We start from the raw sequence: 18162 nt of genomic DNA, 5'->3' as shown, positions 1-18162 counted from the left end.
TAAAGGGAGGCAGCACCGGAAGTTGTAGCCATCAATAGCGACTCCCAGAAGTCTACCAGGCTCTGGCACAATTTCCCGAAGCGCTCCTGCAAGATAGCTCCGCCTCTTCCGTCTGGTAGCTATATAAGGGTACGACGTCACTTCCGTTCTCTCTTCCACTGGAGGCCTACACGCCGCTGCTGGGGCCGCCGCCATGGTAAGCTTGGGGTTAGTGGCGGGATCTGGCGACATCGGAACTGGGACACAGAAAGTCTGCTATTAGGAGGCCGGAAACGGCCTATTCTCCGGGTTCGTAACTTTCTGTGTGAGTCTTTGGATGGCGCCCCCCGGGGGGGAATAACTAAAGACATCTGGGGAGTGGGCCAAAGGAAGAGTCCCTCCCAGAGCGCTCGAAAGCGGCGAAAAGGTTGGGCGTGAATGGGGACCTCCAGTGTCTGCCACTCAGAGTGTCCTTTTGGGAACGGGCAGAAGACCTCCCTCCTCCTAAAGGTTGCGTTTTCCTGGGCCTGAACACTTCATGTCCTGTTGTCTGCAGCACTGAGGAGAGTTTGTTGTGAGAAAACTGAAGGGGGGGGGGGGTCGTTGCTCCCTGTGTGACAAGCTTAACGTTACTGTTTGATGGTAGTTCATTCATGATGTCTGGTTTCTCCCCCAATCTCTGTCAGTCTCTAGTAATCCCTGAGAAGTTCCAGCACATTTTGCGAGTACTCAACACCAATATCGATGGGCGGCGGAAGATAGCCTTTGCCATCACTGCAATTAAGGTAAAGTAGGGTAAGGAATGGAGACTAAAAATGATACTTAGGTTAAGACAGCTGTAAGTGAGGCAGGGTTGAAGAAACACACGTCCCAACTAGCTGGGTAAAAACAAAAGAATGGTTAAAAGAGTGATTAATTCCCCTAATCCCTCGCCACATTTACCCTAAAAGGTAAGTAAAGAAAGCCAGAGAACAGTCTCAGTAGAAGCCAAGATACTTTTAGGGGAAAGGGAGTGGGTTCCCTTGTCTACCAGAATTCACTAAAATTTTACTGGACCATCAGCCGTGATCCTCTTGTGAGGTTTGTTCTAAATTTGGTTTCTGATTCCTACAGGAGTGCATCATAACAGCAGCCATCACTGTGGGAATACATCCACCCTAGAAATTGTATAATTGCACTTGGGGGGGGGGGGTACATAGAAATGCCAAGATTCCCAGCATGAAGAAACCAATAGTTGGGAAGTAGGAGGGTGTCACTACATCATGAGCAGGTTGTTTAACTCTGATGCCAGAGGTGAATGAAACGCATTTCCTGTTTCTGTTGATGGGAACAAGTGCTTGGTTCATGCTGTGAATTAGGTCAGGGAGCACAGGCTTGGATGATTCCCTTCACCAACCTGATGAACTGGCCTTCCAGATGGAGACATTATCCTATTGTATTTTTTGGCCCGTACGTATAATTGTGGAATGGCTGAGTGTGTTTTCTCCCCTTCTGTGGACATCGTGGGGGCGGGTATAGTCCCTGTCTTGCTCACAGTCCCCTGCTTCTGGTGCATAATTGGTGTATTTATGCAGTGTTAGGGAATGGATCCAGGATACTGTAGTCTGGTTTCAAAAAATTTAAAGGAGACAAATATAAAATAACTTGTTAATTTAGAATTGTATATCCTAGCTTTGATTCATCAGATCAAATTCCTTTGCTTTTTCATGTTATACTGCAGGAAGCACAGCTTTCGTTTTTTCTTAAACGGTGTATAAAAAGATTGCTTTCTTTGGTTATTATGTGAAACTAGTAAGATGGTGTAAAATATAGTACCTTTTTCAAGCGTTGGTATGAGGCTAAAATGGGATAGTGAATACAGACAGGCACAGCATAGAGATGTATATGGCAGGCTCAGTTCCAGGCAGTAAAGTGAGTCAAATGAATCTTTGGGTTTCTCGTTGTGTATGCAAGTTATATTTACACTGTAGTCAATATTAAGTGTGTAGGATTATGTCTAAAAAAATGTGTGTACCTTGATTTAAAAATACTTTATTGCTGGAAGAAATGCTAACCATGAGTTTTCAAGGAGTCATAATCACAGATCACTATAATGACTATAATATTTAACTAAAAAGTGAAATATTGTGAGAATTACCAAAATGTGACACCAGCACAATGCTTTTAGGAAAATGGCACCGATAGATTCGTTTGACACAGAATTTGCCATAAGCCTTCATTGTGTCAAAGAACAAAAACCACAATATCTGCACAGTGCAATGAAATGAGATGTGCCTGTATAAAAGATGGTGATGGCTAATGGAATGCTTGTGTTAATCCCTTTCTCTCTGCCTCTTTGAAATTAACTGGTTTTGTATTTACTTTCATTAAATATGTGTTTGTAGTCCACTTAACAATTTAACCAAAGGACTTAAAGGTAATTTGTGAGTTTTGTAATAAGTCTCTTACTACACTTTGCTTATCACTGGGAAAGGTTATTCCTAGAGATAGACGATACAGAGGTTTTTGCTAATTGTGTAGAGAGCCAGCGAATGCACCTAGCTCTTTGGTGAGAGAACTAAAGCTTGGAGAGGGTCTTTTGCTAAGGATCCAGAATGGGGGTGGGGAGGGTAATAATTAGAAACTGGAAGAAAGTGGAGGCTGGGTATGAGGGATTCCTCAAAAAAAAAAAAACAACAACAACAAATGGTAAGATTAATTGGATGGGGAAGGATGAAGAATGGAAATTGACTCAAGCAGAAGAGGATATTGAGAAATAATACAGACCTTATAAGATTATTGTATGCCAACGATCCTTTCCTAAGTGTTTTGTTTCCACTTGAAGACTTTTGCTGTGTCTATTTAAGGTTGGCTGGTTTTCTGCCTTTCCTCTAAATCAGGGTGATACTGTCATCTGTGGGTTACTTGGAAACCTGGGAAATAACCCACTGGCCATGTTTGAAGAATTCAGGTCCTGTCCCATGAGTAACACCGCATTAAATACTTTCTGAGAGTAATATTAATTTGGTGCCAACTCTTCTATTATATGGTCTAGGCCATTGGGCTACAAATAATGAGTGATGGTCCCCTGAGTATACTCTTCTGGATGGAGAAAGCAGAGGTGGTCTCCTTGGCTGAGAAAGGGGGATCTAGGGTCCTAACTTAGGAAGTTGGCGAGTTTGTATCAGTCTGCAAACAGGGCTTTCAAAAATTTTAGCTTAACAGCAACTTTTTAACTTGATTATGGAAAAATTTTAACATTGAAAAGTAGAGGGCAGAAAATTACTAGCCCCTATGAATATCGTCTAAAAATAGGAACTCTTGTTCCATCTACACTCTTCTCTATCATTTTAAAGTAAACCTCAGACATACTATTTTATCTGTAAATATTTTTTTCACATTTATCTGTTTCGAGGGAGAGAGACTGCCAAACAGGCTCTGCACTGTCAGCGCAGAACCCTATGCGGGGCTTGAACCCACAGACTATAAGATCATGACCTGAGCCAGAAGTCAAGTTGGACGCTTAACTGAGCCACCCAGGCACCCCTATCTGTAAATGAGAGGCTTAGACCTTAATATCTTCTGATAATTTGATATTCCAGGTCATTTCTTACAGAGAGGAAATAAGTCTTCGTTTCCTGGGGCTACTGAAACAAGCTACTTGTTGGCTTAAACCAACAGAAAACTTATTCCTATAGTTCTGGAGGCCAAACATCCAAAATCAAGGTGTGAGCTCCCTCAGAAGGCTCTAGGAATCAATCTTCTGGTGGTTGCCAACAGTCCTTGCTATTTCTTGTCTTGTAGCTGTGTCGCTCTTCTTATTACATGGCCTTTGCTCTGCGTCCTCTCTTTTTGTGAGGATACCAGTCATTGGATTCAGGGCCTGCACTAATCTGGTCTAACCTCATTTTAACTAAGTATATTTGGAATGACCGTTTTTCCAGATAAGGTCACATTCTAGGTAGACATACAGTGGAGTGAGGGGAGGGGCACTATTCAACCTGGCACACCATCCTTCACCATTCAGGTGCGAGTTTGGGTGGCAAAGTACCCGTGTTGATGCCGACACAATGCCACCGGTGTGTTTTCTTGAGTTTGGTTTGGGTGGTTAGCTCCCTGTGGCCTGCTCATCTCTGAGCACTGACCATCAAGTTTGTGATCTTAGAAAACTGTAATCATTGCAATGAGGTGACCTGCCCAGAGGACTATGGCCCTTAGAGACCCAGAGCACCACAATCCCACCCCTTGATCAACCCTGTTACCCCAAGAGTCCTTACTCTTGCTGCTGCTCCACGTTGAGAGCCAAGCCTTTGGTCCTCCACAATGCAGAGACTAGAAGGTACCATTCTTGGGTGCTGCTGCAGTGTCTTAAGAGCCATCACTTGATGAATGTATGTGTTGAGCAGTATGAAAAGATGTGCTTTCTTTTGGACCCGCTCCTGAATAAAACCTTTTCTGTTTAATGGTTAGGCTTTGTATCTAAAAAAGTATAGTGCAATGGGTGGTTGCAGGCTGAATAGTGGGGCTTACAAACAATAAAAAAAAAAAATCAAGACTCAACCCCAAATTACAAAACCTCTCCTCAGGGTGTAGGGCGAAGATATGCTCATGTGGTGTTGAGGAAAGCAGACATCGATCTCACCAAGAGGGCAGGAGAGCTCACTGAGGATGAGGTGAGGACAAGGAAGGGGGCGCTGTGGGCTGGGCCTGCCTTGGAAGGGAGGCCATCTGTATCTGACCTCTGTCCTGCTTGACAGGTAGAACGTGTGATCACCATTATGCAGAATCCACGCCAGTATAAGATCCCAGACTGGTTTTTGAACAGACAAAAGGATGTGAAGGATGGAAAATACAGCCAGGTGTGTATTGAAATGGGAGAGATTAGAGAAAGGCAGGGTGTCCCATTAGAATTAGTCCTAGGAGGTCAGTGGGTAAAACGTTGCTCTTCCAAATCCAGGTCCTGGCCAATGGTCTGGATAACAAACTCCGTGAAGACCTGGAACGACTGAAGAAGATTCGGGCCCACAGAGGGCTGCGCCACTTCTGGGGGTGAGTGGGATGGGAGTCTCCTCTCCCTGCCTGCCCCTAGACTCCTGGAGGTTTCTTATGCCCCCCAAGTGTTTCCTTTATGTTGTGTATGACCTGTGACCTTTCTCTCTTCTCACCTGCAGACTTCGTGTCCGAGGCCAGCACACCAAGACCACAGGCCGCAGGGGCCGCACCGTGGGTGTGTCCAAGAAGAAATAAATCTGTAGACCTTGTCTGTTAATAAATAGTTTATACACCTAAGTCTTCTTTGTATGTAGTTCTCTCCTTTATTCTGGGGACACTGATCCGGAAAGCTACCACAGTGGGCCCTTTGGGTGTTTCTCCTCTCAGTTGATGGCCTCACTCAGCTACCCAAACCAGGTGCCCTGGGTCTAGGGTAAAGCAATGGGGTTGCTACTCCCCGCCCTATCAGAAGTGGCGCACCCTCTTTGGTTCCCACCCTCCAAGGTGTGAGGTAGAGAAAACGCTGGGCCTAGAGAGGGAGCCTAAGCCAATTTCAAGACCACCAAGGCGCTCGGGTTAGCGCGTGGGGCGGTGTGGCAAGTGTGAGTACCACAGGTCTTGACCAAACCTAGGTTTCTTAAGGAAAAGAAGTGGCCCGCGGAGATCCGGAGAGTTGTGAGTTTCCCCTACCGAGGCAACCCTATAAATCGCTGACCCGGAAGAGCTGGGCTCCGCAGCAGAGCGAGGGGGCGCTTGCGTACTTGGGGAGGGAGGCCGCGGCTGGTAGGCTGCCCCGCGCCCGCCTCTGCGTACGAGGCACACTGATCCGAATCCCATTCGCGGTCGCACAGAGGCCCCGCCACCGGTATTTCGCTTGCCTCTACGCTTCCGGGAAGGCGGTGTGCACGCGCCACTACACCCTCCGAGGGAGGAGGGCGGGACCCAGCCGCCACCGCGGGTGGAGGAGGGGCAACTGGCGCTGTGGCGAAACCCCGCCATGGAGCCGAGCTTTGGGGCGGCGGGGCCCCGACGACAAGGTAACCTCCCCGCAGCTCCGGCTGTGCTACCCCACAACCCCCGCGGCCGCGCCGCCTCCTGGGCTTAGGCGCCCCCACGCCGCTCCCGGCCGCGCGCTCCATCCCAGGCGTGGCCGGTTACGGACCCGGATAACGGAGATCTGGGGCTTCCGCACTCTAACCGCCCCCATCTTTCCCTCTAGGTCCCTTCTGATTACGCCACACCATGCCCCTCAGCCTCTTCCGGCGCCTGCTCCTTGCTGCCCTGATGCTGGTGATTATTTGGACCCTTTTCGGGCCCTCAGGCATCGGGGAGGAGCTGCTGAGCCTCTCGCTGGCCTCCCTGCTCCCGGCGCCGGCGTCCCCAGGGCCGCCCCTGGCCCTGCCCCGCCTCCTGATCCCCAATGAGGAGGCATGTGGGGGTCCCGGCGCCCCACCCTTCCTGCTCATACTGGTGTGCACGGCCCCAGAGAACCTGAACCAAAGAGACGCCATTCGGGCTTCGTGGGGCGGGCTGCGCGAAGCCCGAGGGCTCAGGGTGCAGACACTCTTTCTGCTGGGAGAGCCAAGTTTGCGGCATCCCACCAGGGAATCCCACGAGATCGACCTGGCACGAGAGGCAGCGACTCGGGGAGACATCTTGCAGGCGGCTTTCCGGGACTCTTACCGGAACCTTACTCTCAAGACTCTCATCGGGCTGAGTTGGGCATACAGACATTGCTCCATGGCCCGCTACATCCTCAAGACGGATGATGACGTGTTTGTCAACGTCCCTGAACTGGTATCGGAGCTGGTTCGACGAGGGGGCCGTTGGGAACAATGGGAGAAAAGCATGGAGCCTCCAAGAGAGAATGAGTTTGAAGATGAAGAGTGGGAAGAAAGGTCCATCTTCAGGGGCCAGCCAATGCCTCTTTTGTACCTGGGCCGTGTGCACTGGCGGGTGCACCCCTCTCGGACACCAGGGAGCAAACACCAGGTATCAGAGGAGCAGTGGCCTCCCACCTGGGGCCCCTTTCCACCCTATGCCTCTGGCACAGGGTATGTGCTGTCAGCTTCTGCCGTGCAGCTCATCCTGAAAGTGGCCAGCCGGGCACCCCCCCTACCACTGGAAGATGTCTTTGTGGGGGTAAGTGCCCGACGAGGAGGCCTCACCCCAACCCATTGTGTCAAGCTGGCTGGGGCCACCCACTACCCCCTGGACCGGTGCTGCTATGGGAAATTCCTGCTGACATCCCACAGGTTGGACCCCTGGAAGATGCAGGAGGCCTGGAAGCTAGTGGGAGGCTCTGAGGGAGAAAAGACTGCACCCTTCTGCTCCTGGCTCCAGGGAGTCTTGGGCATCCTGCGGTGTCGGATAATAGCCTGGCTTCACAGCTGACAGTGTCTGGGGCCACAGCAGAGTGAGCTCAGGGTCTAGCCAGCACCCCTCACAGCCGTCTCTCGTCCAAGCCCACGGCAGGGGCCCTAGCTGGCTACAGATGGCCACTTTCCACTATCAGATGCTCAGTCTATCACTGAAGATAGAGAAATCGAGGGGCCTGGCCTGCCAGCCCCAAAGATGGTCACCAGGAAGAGCAAAATAATGCTGGGGTTGTTCTCTCCAGCCATAGGAGAGGGGCACAAGCTCCTCAATAAACTTGTCTTTCTACCTCTTCGAGTACAGCGTGGTCATCACCAGGAGTCCAAGAACACATACCTGGGGAGCCTGGAGGCTGCCAGACCATGCTGGATGGGAAGGACCTCTCCAGGGACATGGGAAAGAGGAGGAAGGGCCCTAAAGAACAAGGCTAAGGCTATAGTGACGAGATATGAGGTGGGGGTAGAAGCAGGACACCGTGACCCCTCAGATCCTAGAGTAGTCCCATCCTGGGCAAAGGGAGGGGAACAGGTCCTAAGAATGATCTAGACACATTATCCAAAAAACCCCACCTTTTTTTAATCCCAACCCAGCCCAGGAGCCAGCTGTCCCTACCCAGCTGGGGAAGGGGCATACTGCCCCCTCCTTATTCCAAGGACTAGGGTCATTTCCCCACGGGCGGTCGAGGGGGAAAGTGTTGCTCTCAGGCCCATCCTTGGGCACGGCTCAGCGCAGAAATCTGTCCAGGGCAGATGGTCGGGCCCTCGTGGGCTTGGCCTTCTTCTCTTGCTTCTGCGGCTGCTGCTCAAGGCTCTGTCGGACTTTATCCTGGGTGGTGAGAGGGCGGCAAGGTGAGAAGTGGCAGGCTGGCAAGGGCAGAGGCCCATGGGACACCTGGTCCACCCCCCCCCCAGTGGTCATTTACCCGGTGCTCCTCATCCATGACCTTCCTCTTCCTCTTCACCAGGCTTGCTGTAGAACTGCGGCCCTTCTGCTTTGGCTTTGGCTGGAAAGGAGCCTTGGCCTCGGGGTCGTAGCCCTAAGAGAGGAGACAAGGGTAAAATCCCTAAGAGCCTCAGAGACCAGGAACCGTGGCAGTACCATGTGCTGTGCCGTACTTCTGGGGACATGGCACGGGGGAGGCTGTGAAGGGGGGAAGGGCCTGGGCACTTGGGCCTGATTCATACCAGCCTCTCTATCCGCTCCTTCTTTTCTTGCTCCAAAGAGATGACATCAACCTCTGCCAGGGCTCGTGGGTCCAGACAAATGAGCTCTGCAGGTACCTGGAGGTGTCACGGAGGGACAGGAATGGGTAAGGAGCCATAGGAGCCACAGGAGGATGATCCAAAGAGGGACGGAAGCCAGGGGGCTGCTGAATCCCACTCTTCCCAAGACCCCCGGGGCCATGGGGAGCTTTTCCTACCCCCAGCCCAAACCACATGCAGGTACATGCTCACCTTCTCCAGCAGGGCCTTCACCTCCCACTCCTGGCGCTGCTTTTGGCTCCTGTAAGGGTTACTCTCCAGGCCGTCAAAGTTGGGCTCAGCAGCCCCTAGAAAGAGGGAGAAGCATGGAGCTATAAACAGAACCAAGTCCAGCCGCTCCAGCCCAACCAAGCCCTTTTGCTCCTGGCTATCACAAGCCAACCCACACTTCCATCCAGAGTTCATTCACTGGACCCCATCCTCTGGCCCACTCACCAGGTACCAGCATGCTGGTGATGCCCCCAGTGTGCCCCACCCCCAGCACGTCTTCAAAGGGGCAGAAGTGAAGGCCATGCACGTGGCCTGAGAGCCGGTGGGTGAGGTAAGGCTGCTCCAGGGAGGGCAGGCTGGCCTTGCCCTGCCCTGCCCATATGTTGACCACGTCACCCATGCCTGCAGCCAGCAGTCCCCGCTGGGAAAAGACCAGATGCCCTGCTCCCTGGGGCAGGGTCCGAGCACTCAGAGGCTGGAACGTCCCTCGTAAATCAAAGATCTTCAGCTGGTGGTCCAGGCCAGAGGTGGCCATGTACCTAGTAGAGACGGGGAGGTCAATTAATCTGCAGTGTGGGCTTACTGTGCAGGTCTATAGCCAAGTGCAAGCATAAAGTCTCGGTGGGGAGAAACAATTTTTATTTCCCTTTTACAGATGAGGAAACTGAAGCTCAGAGGAAGATAATCAAGTAAGAGTGAATGGTAGAGCTAGAATTCAAGTCCAGCCTGTCTCTTTAGTGTCTCTTCTCCCTCTTTTTTTTTTCTTTCAATATTTTAACGTTTATTCATTTTTGAGAGACAGAATGTGAGGGGGGAGGGGCAGAGAGAGGGAGACACAGAATCCTAAGCAGGCTCCAAGTTCTGAGCTGTCAGCACAGAGCCCAATGCGGGGCTCAAACTCACAGACCATCATGACCTGAGCTAAAGTTAGACATTTAACTGAGCCACCCAAGCGCCCCATTAGTGTCTGCTGTCTTAATCAAAGGGACAGTGCACACACCCATCTGTACCTAAATGAGATGTTCCACTGTACCCACAGGGAGTACAGTGGCTCAGCAAAGAGAAGGATCAACAGCAGTGATCAGGGAGGACCTCTAGGAGCTGTTCTAGGTCATTCTCAAGAAACATATAGCAAGTACAAATGAATTAATATCAGTGTGGAGATGGTGAAATGGAAGCAGAGGTCTGTTTTTGGGATCAGTGGGAAATGTCAGGAGGATCACAAGGGGACAAACAGCAGGGGCTCTTTAAACTCAGACTGAGGACCCAGAGTCCCCAGCACTGCTCTCCAGCAATGACAGACCACAACTGGAAGATTGTGAGGACCTGAGAAAACCTTAGGAAGTAATGAAGTAATAAGCTAGGAGGCCCTGCCCCACCCCCTCTTTCCCTGGAAAAAGGGAGGGCAATCCTCTCAAGGAATCATACACTGTAGTTTGTTTTCCAAGGTTGGAGTTTCTATGTTCATGATGTTCCTCAGAGAGGGAGGCTAAAGGGCGACCAGCCAGGCCAGGGTATGTAAGTTTGCTAAGGGGCCACAGACTCTCTTTTTAGCCTTGGCTGTGAGCCAAAGAAGAGGGTACCAAAGGACTCCTATGAAAGGGACTAGCCTAGTGATGGGGCTGAATAGAGGCCCAGCTGGACACTTCTCCTCACAAGACAATCAGGGCCCCAGCTGCATCAGATGGAAAGACCATCAATGCAAACCAGGAATTACGGAGGGCTCCTGGGACACAGGTCACACCCTTCAGTCAACCCACAATTCAAGGGAACATACTGGCTTCTCTCCCCACACATACCTGCCTTTGGGATCCCCTGCACAAATACCAGCCCACTGACCAGAGGGCATCCAGGCTACACTACCATGCTACTAACCCTGCAGAAAACAGTCTAGTTCTAAGAATCCCATCCAGTCCTAATGCCAGCTTCCAGAATGCCTCCAGGAAGCCAGTAAGCCTCATCTTGAGCCCCTGTGGCTTATCTGAGGTGCTCTTGAGAAGGACCAGAGATAAGCAGAGTTGGGCCAAGATCAAGGACCAGAGCTGTACTCAAGGTGTTGACCAAATCTCAGGAAACTACGTGATTAGGCCTCGGGCACAGCAGCAGCTGACCAAAGCAGTCTAGGGAAGGCAAACGACAACATAGGTTCAATGGCCCACAGAAAGCATTCTCCTAAAGCCAAACTGGCACAAATACAGAGTAAAAATGGTTGAAGCATATCTCTCGGCCCCTAAGGTACAACTACGGGAGGGCAAGGGGGTCTGAGCATCTGAAAAGTTTTTATAAGTTGGGGACTACTGGGCTATTCCTTTCCCAGACTTAAAAAAAAAATTTTTTTTTAACGTTTATTTTTGAGAGAGCATGCAAGCATGCAACTGGAGGGGCAGAGAGAGAAAGAGAGAGACACAGAATCCAAAACAGGCTCCAGGGTCTGAGCTGCCAGCACAGACCCTGATGCGGGGCTCGAACTTGCAAATTGTGAGATCATGACCTGAGCTAGGGTCAGACGCTTAGTGACTGAACCACCTAGGTGGCACCCCCCCCCCTTTTTTTTTTACAGACTTTCTTTGAAACCATTTGAAAATAAAGTGATGGAGTTCACATTTCATGTACAAGATTCCTGAGCAGCAGTGTAAAAGGAGGAAAGCAGATTAGTCTGCCAGCAGCACCCAGGACTTGCCAGCAGGAGGAACAATCAGAGGCTGGAAAGTGTCTGTGAATATCACATGTGTTCAATAAGAGGCAGCAAGAATGGACAGAAATGGACCTCAGAGAGGCCCTTGAGGGGAAAGCAGCCAGGACCTCACAGGGAAGTGTGGGCAGTAACGAGAGGATGCCACCAAAACAAGCAGTAGAGCCTGGGCACCCAGAAAGCACCCAGTCAACAGCAATTTGGTTCCTGCCCTTACTGATGGCTGAAGATCACAGGGCAATGGAGCTAGCTGGAGGTGTCCAGTCAAATTCTGGGTGACTGGAAAGTGTGGCAGAAAGGGAGCAAGCCTGGAGGAACTCTGGGGAGTGGGGTGACCTATCCCGCGATGGACACATTAAATCTGGGGCAACAGAAGACAACTTAGTAGGAACTAAGCGTGTCTCCTGGCTAATCGTTTCCATCAACCACAGTCCCGTTTCTGAACATAAAGTAGAATACTGCCCCATGACAGGCTCAACAGCCCATTCACCCTTGTACCCCCAGAACCTCAGCACAGAGCCTAGTCCGCAGCAGGTGCCCAGTGAGTGCCTGACAATGAAAGGAATTAAGAGGAACATCCACTGATCCCATTAGAGGGAACTCATGCGGAAAACAGTGCACCAGGTCCACACATATGTACGAATCAGACAGCACAGCTGGGCAGCTGCAAACTCTCAGGAGAGGCAGCAATTCGAAGCAGGCCCCCTACTCCTACCCCTCACATCACCAGCCAGAACTCAGGAGAACGATCATCTTCAAGGATGCCAGTGGTGAAAGCCAGTGCTCCGTACTCCCTGGGCACCACGCTAAACCCTACAGGCTTTAACTCGTGTTGATACGGGCCGCCTGTGACAGCCTATGAACTAAGCCCAGGGCTTGGCAAACTACAGCCCATGCGCCAAACAAATCCAGCCCACCACCTGCTTCTGTACAGCCCTGGAGCTCCAAATGGTTTTTACATTTTTAAGTAGTAGGAAAAAAATAAAAAACCTTTTGAAACAGGTGAAAGTCATAGGAGATTCAAATTTCAGTGTCTGCAAAGTAAGTTTTACTGGAGCACAACCACATGCTTTCATTGGCTTCTTCTGGGGCTGCTTCTGCACCACAAGAGCACAGGAGAGAGGTCAACACCAACACCACGTATGGCATCTCATCTCTGCACCACTGTGGGCACACCACAACTCACAAGGATACCATTATAACTGGACAACGTTTCAAGCGCCACCTATCTCACGATCTGTGTGAAAGAGGTTTTCAAAGACAAATAGGTAAAATCTCTTCCCAGATCAATGCTAACAAGCATTTACAAATGAGTTTGATGATTTAGAATACTGTAACTTTTAACCTTAACTGAGCAAAATGTTATCCTCAAAAAGAGGAATCCAGTTCTTCCCATCAGACCTGTGTTACAAAAATGCTATATTCAATTATTATATTCTAAGTTTTATGGCCTAAAAATTTGTGATGCTTTGTTTTCTCTTAAGTACCTACATAACATGCTCGAATTTCCCTCTCGGCTAGCAAAACCTAAAGTCTTTCTATTTGGCTCTTTACAGAAAAAGCTTCCTGCCGCTTGAGCTAGATACTCATCCCCACTCTTGGGGTGACGAAAGAGTGTGTGGCACACAGAGGTTATGGAGTGTGCCCATGCTTACGTGGCCCGTCAGTGGCTAACACCAGTATTTAAATCTGGGCAGCTTGACTGCAAGTCTATGCTTCTAAAGGCATACTGCTTTCTATACTCTTCTACCCAGCGGCGACCTCCCCAGCACCTCATGACCAAACAAGTGACTTACGTGCCTGTAGAATCTACTGCCACAGCCCGGACCCCTCCACGATGACAGAGAATCTTTGCCAGTGGCTCCTTCATGGCTGGACTCCATAAGGACACAGTCCCTGGATGTGAGAGAAGAGGAACTGAGGTTATCAACAGGCGCTACGGGGATTATACCTGGGAAAGATGGGGTCTCAAGGCCAAAAGGTATCAAGAGAGAGGAATAGGGGCTATCTAAAGGGATGTGCAAAGTGCAAATATAGAAGCAAAGCAGGTCAGGATGATCAAAGAGTCAAAGCTCAGCTAGAGACCAACCGTTGCTGTGTCCGAGATGGATAACGGCATTGTAAGGGTTCTTAGTCATGACATCCAGCCGTCCAGCCCGAGCATTCAGAGCTGCCACGATCTTTCCCACTGACACATCCAGGTAGGTCAGAAACCCTGTCTCTGACTGAGAGAAAGAGAGAGATCAGAATGAGTCCTGATTGCCCTCTGTCCTTCTAGTGGGATCCCAGAGAAGAAGCAGTCTTCTCAAGGGCTGCCGCCCAGTCCCCGTGTTCCATTGCCACTCACGGCCGTGGCCAGAAGGAAGTGAAAAGGCAGGAACTCAAGCCGCATGACACGGTCACAGCGGCGGATACAGTGGAGCTCGATGCCCTGGTTGTCATAGATGTGAAGCCAACGATTCTGAGCGACGGCAAACAGTGCCTCTGAATGCAGAAACCTGGGAGGAAGGCAAGAGTGGTTCAGTGGGACAGGGGTCAAGGGACCGTCATTCAATCGAGAATGGGATGCCTCGCCCCCCCACTGACCGGATGTCCCGCACTGCCTCCATGACGTTGATCTCGCACATGAGCCTCTTTGTTACCCAGTCAAGGGTGGCCACATGACCCCGGCGCCCTCCAAAAGCCAGGTGTCTATTAGAGGTGGGGAACAGGCAGTGTCAGTGCAGGGAAGCACCGTGACTCAGACCATCTGAGGTCTGCCCCACACCAGCCCCTCCTCTCCAATGAGACATTTTTACATGCTCAACCTCACATGCAAGCAAATCACAGGACCGCCCCCCCATCCCCCCCCCCACCCCACCATGCCCATCATCGGCCTAAACATACACTGGCCTGGCTGAGGTGAACATGGCTGAAGTGTTTAAGGAGATGCAACCATATCCTAGTTCAAGAGTCACTGACATCCAGCCTTACCTTCCAGTTCGGGAGTAATTCAGTCTGTAGGGTCCAAACTGCCGCAAGTTCAAATCAAAGTGCTAGGAAAGGGAATATCATTAAAAAAAGGGGGGGGGGGGGGGAGAGAGAGAGAGAAAGTCAAGAAATAATTGGCTTCTTTCAATAATTCCCTCTTGTAGTCCCCACTTCCGTCTTGCTCTGCACCACCAATGTAGCCAGTAGCCCCTTTTCCAATCTCAGACTCACCTTGGCTGCACTTGCAATATCCACAGCCTCCACAATGTCCACCTGGCGTATCTTTGCCGTGTCTTCCCCATCCTCCCCTTCCAGAAACCTAGGAGTGAGTATTAGCAGTAAAACTTCCTAATATGAAGTGGGTGTACCAGCGTGAAAATGATAAGGGACAGCCCCATAAAGCAGGGCCTGGGGAGGCCCACACGAGAGTCCACTTACCCGGGTTCCTCAGCCAGAAGCAGCTCAGAGCGAGCAGCTTTAATGCTTATTTCCTGTTCCTCAGCTTCAGCCACTTCAAGTCGGGTTCGGGTTTTGGATTTCGAATGCGGTAGCTATAATATCGTTGGTGGTGGAGAGGTGAGAGAAGAACCGGACATTATGTAGGCTTCCGCGAGAGCCACACAGCCCCCCTCCATCCCCACTCATATACTCTCGGGCTGCAACCCTTCCCCACTCTCTGGCTGGTCCTCACCTTTTTGGATTTGTCAATGCGACAGAACTTCTGAGCCACCTCCACAGGGACGGGGGCAGGGCCTGGAAATGGATCCTGGGCCTGGGGAAGGAGGTAATAATTAGAAGACAGGCTAGGGCTGACCCCCAACCCTCGCACGCGTAACGTACAAGGCGACTTGCCCCACCACCTTATCAGGTCCCAGGCTCACCCCGGACAAACTCCGCTGAGGCCCCGGGTTCCTCCGCTCTCGGGGTTTCTTCGGGAGCTGAGGCTTTCTGGAGAACCGAGACTTTTTGGGGTTGTTAGTGTTCTTTGGCCTCTGGTGGCGGAGCTCACGATTCCTTTTCTTGTTACCAGGGGGCCCCGGAGAAGCTCCAGCAGCGGTCAGAGTGGTTTCTTCCTCCCAGTACCTCCGGGGTTTCTACGGGCAGAGCAGGAGCTCTTAACACTCCGCAGCCCGCGCCGCGCCCCGCCCCCCGCGACCCCACAGTTAAAAACTTCTCTTCCACCCCAGGGAGGTCTCTACCTTCTTCTTGGCCTGAAGTCTGTTCTTCTTGGGCGGGACATCTCTGCTCGGTTTGGGGACTGTCTCCATCTAGCCCACCCGAACGACGATCCACGTGCAAAACTCCTCTCAGCTGTCTCACAGTCGGCTTGGAAACTCCCGGAAGTCGGCCGGCCCTCATCCAATCAGCGCCGTACCAGATCTGAAGCCTTCTAAGCGCCATCTTAAATGAGGGCTCTTGCGCGCGCGCGCGCTCTCTCTCTCCTCTCTCTCTCTGTCTCTGTCTCTCTCTCCTCTCTCTCTCTGTCTCTGTCTCTCTCTCCTCTCTCTCTCTCTCTCTCTAGCAGCAGCTTATGCCCGAGTAATGAATGAAAGGTAATCTGAGGCTGGGGCCCAAGAAACAATACAGTTTCTCTTTCCGGCTTCGTTTCCCCATCTTGCCTAAACCTTCCCGAGTCCAGTCTTTTTTTGGCGGAACACCATTCATTAAACCTGCCCAAACTACAGTTCCCGACATGCGTAGGAGGACAACTTCCGGCACCCTCTTTTCCCAGCATCCTTTGTTTACTTCCAGGTTTAGTAATAGTGAAGGGAGAACGTGAGTAGGGCTGGGTTACGGTTGAGGGGTTTGGGGGTCTTAGCCTCAGCCGCCTCCCCCTGGGACCGGGATAGAGTGGCTCTGCGGGACGGGGAGAGGCTGCGGTGCCCCGGGAGGGTGTCTCTCAACAGTGCTGTCATTTCCGCAGGCCAGGCCAGAAAGGGGAGCTTGAGTACCTCCCAGAGTGAGACCCTGCGCCCCTCTCCCGCTCCCCGCAGGCCTTCGTCCCCGCCATGGCTGAGCTAATCCAGAAGAAGCTACAGGGAGAAGTGGAGAAGTATCAGCAGCTACAGAAGGGTAAGGGAGCAGGGTCGGTGTGGCCTCGCCCCAATCCCTTCACTCACAGTCCAGAGCCAAACCAAGATAATGTTTCTGCCCGAGTCCCCGCGGGCAGCTCCTTCCCCCATCTCAATGCTCTTCCCCACCCACTGACCAGCCGCCCCGTCCTTCCCTCCTTCCTCAGCTCTATTTTGTTCTCTCCAGCGTTGGGATCAGGCGGCACATTTGATGTTGCTAATCAAACGTTTCCCCCCCCCAACCCTCAGACTTGAGTAAATCCATGTCAGGGCGGCAGAAGCTTGAGGCGCAACTAACAGAAAATAATATTGTGAAGGAGGTGAGAGAGGGATTTGCGGGGGGGGGGGGGGGCGAGGAGGGACCTATACTGGCAGTGATTGATCATTTATGTCCCATCCCTCCACCAGGAACTGGCCCTGCTAGATGGGTCCAACGTGGTCTTTAAACTTCTGGGTCCTGTGCTGGTCAAACAGGAGCTGGGAGAGGCCCGCGCCACAGTGGGGAAGAGGCTGGACTATATCACAGCTGAAATGTGAGTCTTTCTTCCACCAGCCTGCAATGCACCCGACAGGGCTGGGGGAGAGGTGTTCCAAAACCATTATAGTGTAGCTCCAGAGTACCCCCCCCTCCCCCCGGTTGTCCAGTTCCTCCAAACCCTCCCCCAGATCTCAAAGTTCCTCCCCATCAATCTCTTCCTTGCTTTCATCACCTTCCTTAGTAAGTCCCATTAATTTCTCCTTATTTGCTTGTCTCTCTTGCCTCTCTTCAGTAAGCGATATGAATCGCAGCTCCGCGACCTCGAACGGCAGTCAGAGCAACAGAGGGAGACCCTGGCTCAGCTGCAGCAGGAGTTCCAGCGGGCCCAGGCAGCCAAGGCAGGGGCTTCTGGGAAGGCCTGACCCCGTGGTGGGGGGAGGGGGAGGGGAGGGAATGAGGCAGCTCTAGGGTCTATACTGTAGCTAATAAAATGTGAAAACACCTGGCTGTTTTCTGACCAGCCACTTCTGTCATAATTGTCTCCCGTCCGTCCCCCAGGCCCCTTTCACTTTATATATACACCACCTATATTACTCCCTCAGGTCCCAAATTCTTGTAACTGGAATCTCTCTGTGGCAGAGTAATCCTTTCTTCTTTCTTGAGAGTAAAATCTGAAATGTCTCAAACCTACTTCTTGCCTGTATGTGCAACGCTGAATTCTCCCCTATCTTGGGTGGCAAACCCCTTTAAGAAACACGGGAAGGGCATTTGCATCACAACAGTTGTTGGGAATGTCAGTTCAATTGCCAGACTCACAGTAATCTAAACTGAGACCGCAGGGTGAAATGTGGTGACCCTCCTTGCTATGATTTCTTGCCATCTTCCAAATAGCCCTGGCATCTCTCATCAGTCTCTTTCTGGAATGTGTTTGAATGTAGCTTAGATGGATTTGAAATCCCAACATGGAATGCTCCAAATTTAGACAGTATCCACAGAGTTGTTCTTCCATTTCTTTGTCCTAAAATTGTTTCTTACAAATTTTCAACCGGGGGTTGTCCTTCATATGGATCACTTTAATTGGGTGGGTGGTACTTGACATGGGTCTGTGACAACTGCGGAGAAAAACTTAAGAGCAAAAAGGACTGAGGTGGA

General features: G+C 51.2%; 4 protein-coding genes across 7 annotated transcripts; 3 read left to right on the top strand and 1 right to left on the bottom strand.

Moving 5' to 3' along the window:
- The first annotated feature begins 96 nt into the window (after positions 1-96).
- RPS18 (ribosomal protein S18) lies at positions 97-5247 on the top strand. Its single transcript, XM_019456762.2, has 6 exons — positions 97-196; positions 666-764; positions 4545-4631; positions 4716-4817; positions 4916-5007; positions 5130-5247. The coding sequence occupies exons 1-6, from the start codon at positions 194-196 to the stop codon at positions 5203-5205; spliced, it is 459 nt and encodes a 152-aa protein (XP_019312307.1). The 5' UTR covers positions 97-193; the 3' UTR covers positions 5206-5247.
- Positions 5248-5693: 446 nt separating this feature from the next.
- Positions 5694-7616, top strand: B3GALT4 (beta-1,3-galactosyltransferase 4). Of its 2 annotated transcripts, none has more exons than XM_053905145.1 (2): positions 5694-5815; positions 6170-7616. In XM_053905145.1, the coding sequence occupies exon 2, from the start codon at positions 6193-6195 to the stop codon at positions 7342-7344; it is 1152 nt and encodes a 383-aa protein (XP_053761120.1). In that variant the 5' UTR covers positions 5694-5815; positions 6170-6192; the 3' UTR covers positions 7345-7616. The 2 variants fall into 2 exon arrangements, with proteins under 2 accessions (XP_053761120.1, XP_019312304.1); XM_019456759.2 differs by having other exon boundaries at positions 5720-5987.
- Positions 7617-7877: 261 nt separating this feature from the next.
- WDR46 (WD repeat domain 46) lies at positions 7878-16138 on the bottom strand. Its single transcript, XM_019456756.2, has 16 exons — positions 16041-16138; positions 15660-15840; positions 15342-15554; positions 15152-15232; positions 14899-15011; positions 14692-14779; positions 14464-14525; positions 14077-14181; positions 13838-13988; positions 13580-13715; positions 13287-13386; positions 9024-9337; positions 8781-8875; positions 8511-8606; positions 8249-8362; positions 7878-8151 (listed from the first exon to the last, which is right to left on the bottom strand). Exons 2-16 carry the CDS (start codon positions 15726-15728, stop codon positions 8050-8052), a joined length of 1839 nt encoding a protein of 612 aa, XP_019312301.1. The 5' UTR covers positions 15729-15840; positions 16041-16138; the 3' UTR covers positions 7878-8049.
- On the top strand, positions 15976-17700 carry PFDN6 (prefoldin subunit 6). Of its 3 annotated transcripts, none has more exons than XM_019456766.2 (5): positions 15976-16013; positions 16385-16533; positions 16782-16852; positions 16941-17065; positions 17303-17700. In XM_019456766.2, exons 2-5 carry the CDS (start codon positions 16470-16472, stop codon positions 17430-17432), a joined length of 390 nt encoding a protein of 129 aa, XP_019312311.1. In that variant the 5' UTR covers positions 15976-16013; positions 16385-16469; the 3' UTR covers positions 17433-17700. The 3 variants fall into 3 exon arrangements, with proteins under 3 accessions (XP_019312311.1, XP_019312310.1, XP_053761121.1); XM_019456765.2 differs by lacking the exon at positions 15976-16013 and adding an exon at positions 16123-16236; XM_053905146.1 differs by lacking the exon at positions 15976-16013 and having other exon boundaries at positions 16251-16533.
- The last annotated feature ends 462 nt before the right edge of the window (positions 17701-18162 follow it).

The sequence above is a fragment of the Panthera pardus genome, unplaced genomic scaffold, assembly GCF_024362965.1.
Source record: "Panthera pardus isolate Hobbes unplaced genomic scaffold, ASM2436296v1 HiC_scaffold_17, whole genome shotgun sequence".
NCBI lineage: Eukaryota > Metazoa > Chordata > Mammalia > Carnivora > Felidae > Panthera > Panthera pardus.
This window is presented reverse-complemented; position numbering and strand designations above follow the sequence as displayed.

Coding starts and splice junctions, on each gene's coding strand:
- WDR46 (XM_019456756.2), bottom strand. CDS start 15,728: ATGGAGACAGTCCCCAAACCGAGCAGAGATGTCCCGCCCAAGAAGAAC. Junction 15,555..15,659: donor GACTTCAGGCCAAGAAGAAG/GTAGAGACCTCC, acceptor CTCTGCCCGTAG/AAACCCCGGAGGTACTGGGA. Junction 14,780..14,898: donor CTTCTGGCTGAGGAACCCGG/GTAAGTGGACTC, acceptor ACTCACTCCTAG/GTTTCTGGAAGGGGAGGATG.
- RPS18 (XM_019456762.2), top strand. Junction 765..4,544: donor TTGCCATCACTGCAATTAAG/GTAAAGTAGGGT, acceptor ACCTCTCCTCAG/GGTGTAGGGCGAAGATATGC. Junction 4,818..4,915: donor AGGATGGAAAATACAGCCAG/GTGTGTATTGAA, acceptor TTCCAAATCCAG/GTCCTGGCCAATGGTCTGGA.
- B3GALT4 (XM_053905145.1), top strand. CDS start 6,193: ATGCCCCTCAGCCTCTTCCGGCGCCTGCTCCTTGCTGCCCTGATGCTG.
- PFDN6 (XM_019456766.2), top strand. CDS start 16,470: ATGGCTGAGCTAATCCAGAAGAAGCTACAGGGAGAAGTGGAGAAGTAT. Junction 16,534..16,781: donor GTATCAGCAGCTACAGAAGG/GTAAGGGAGCAG, acceptor CCCAACCCTCAG/ACTTGAGTAAATCCATGTCA. Junction 16,853..16,940: donor AAAATAATATTGTGAAGGAG/GTGAGAGAGGGA, acceptor TCCCTCCACCAG/GAACTGGCCCTGCTAGATGG.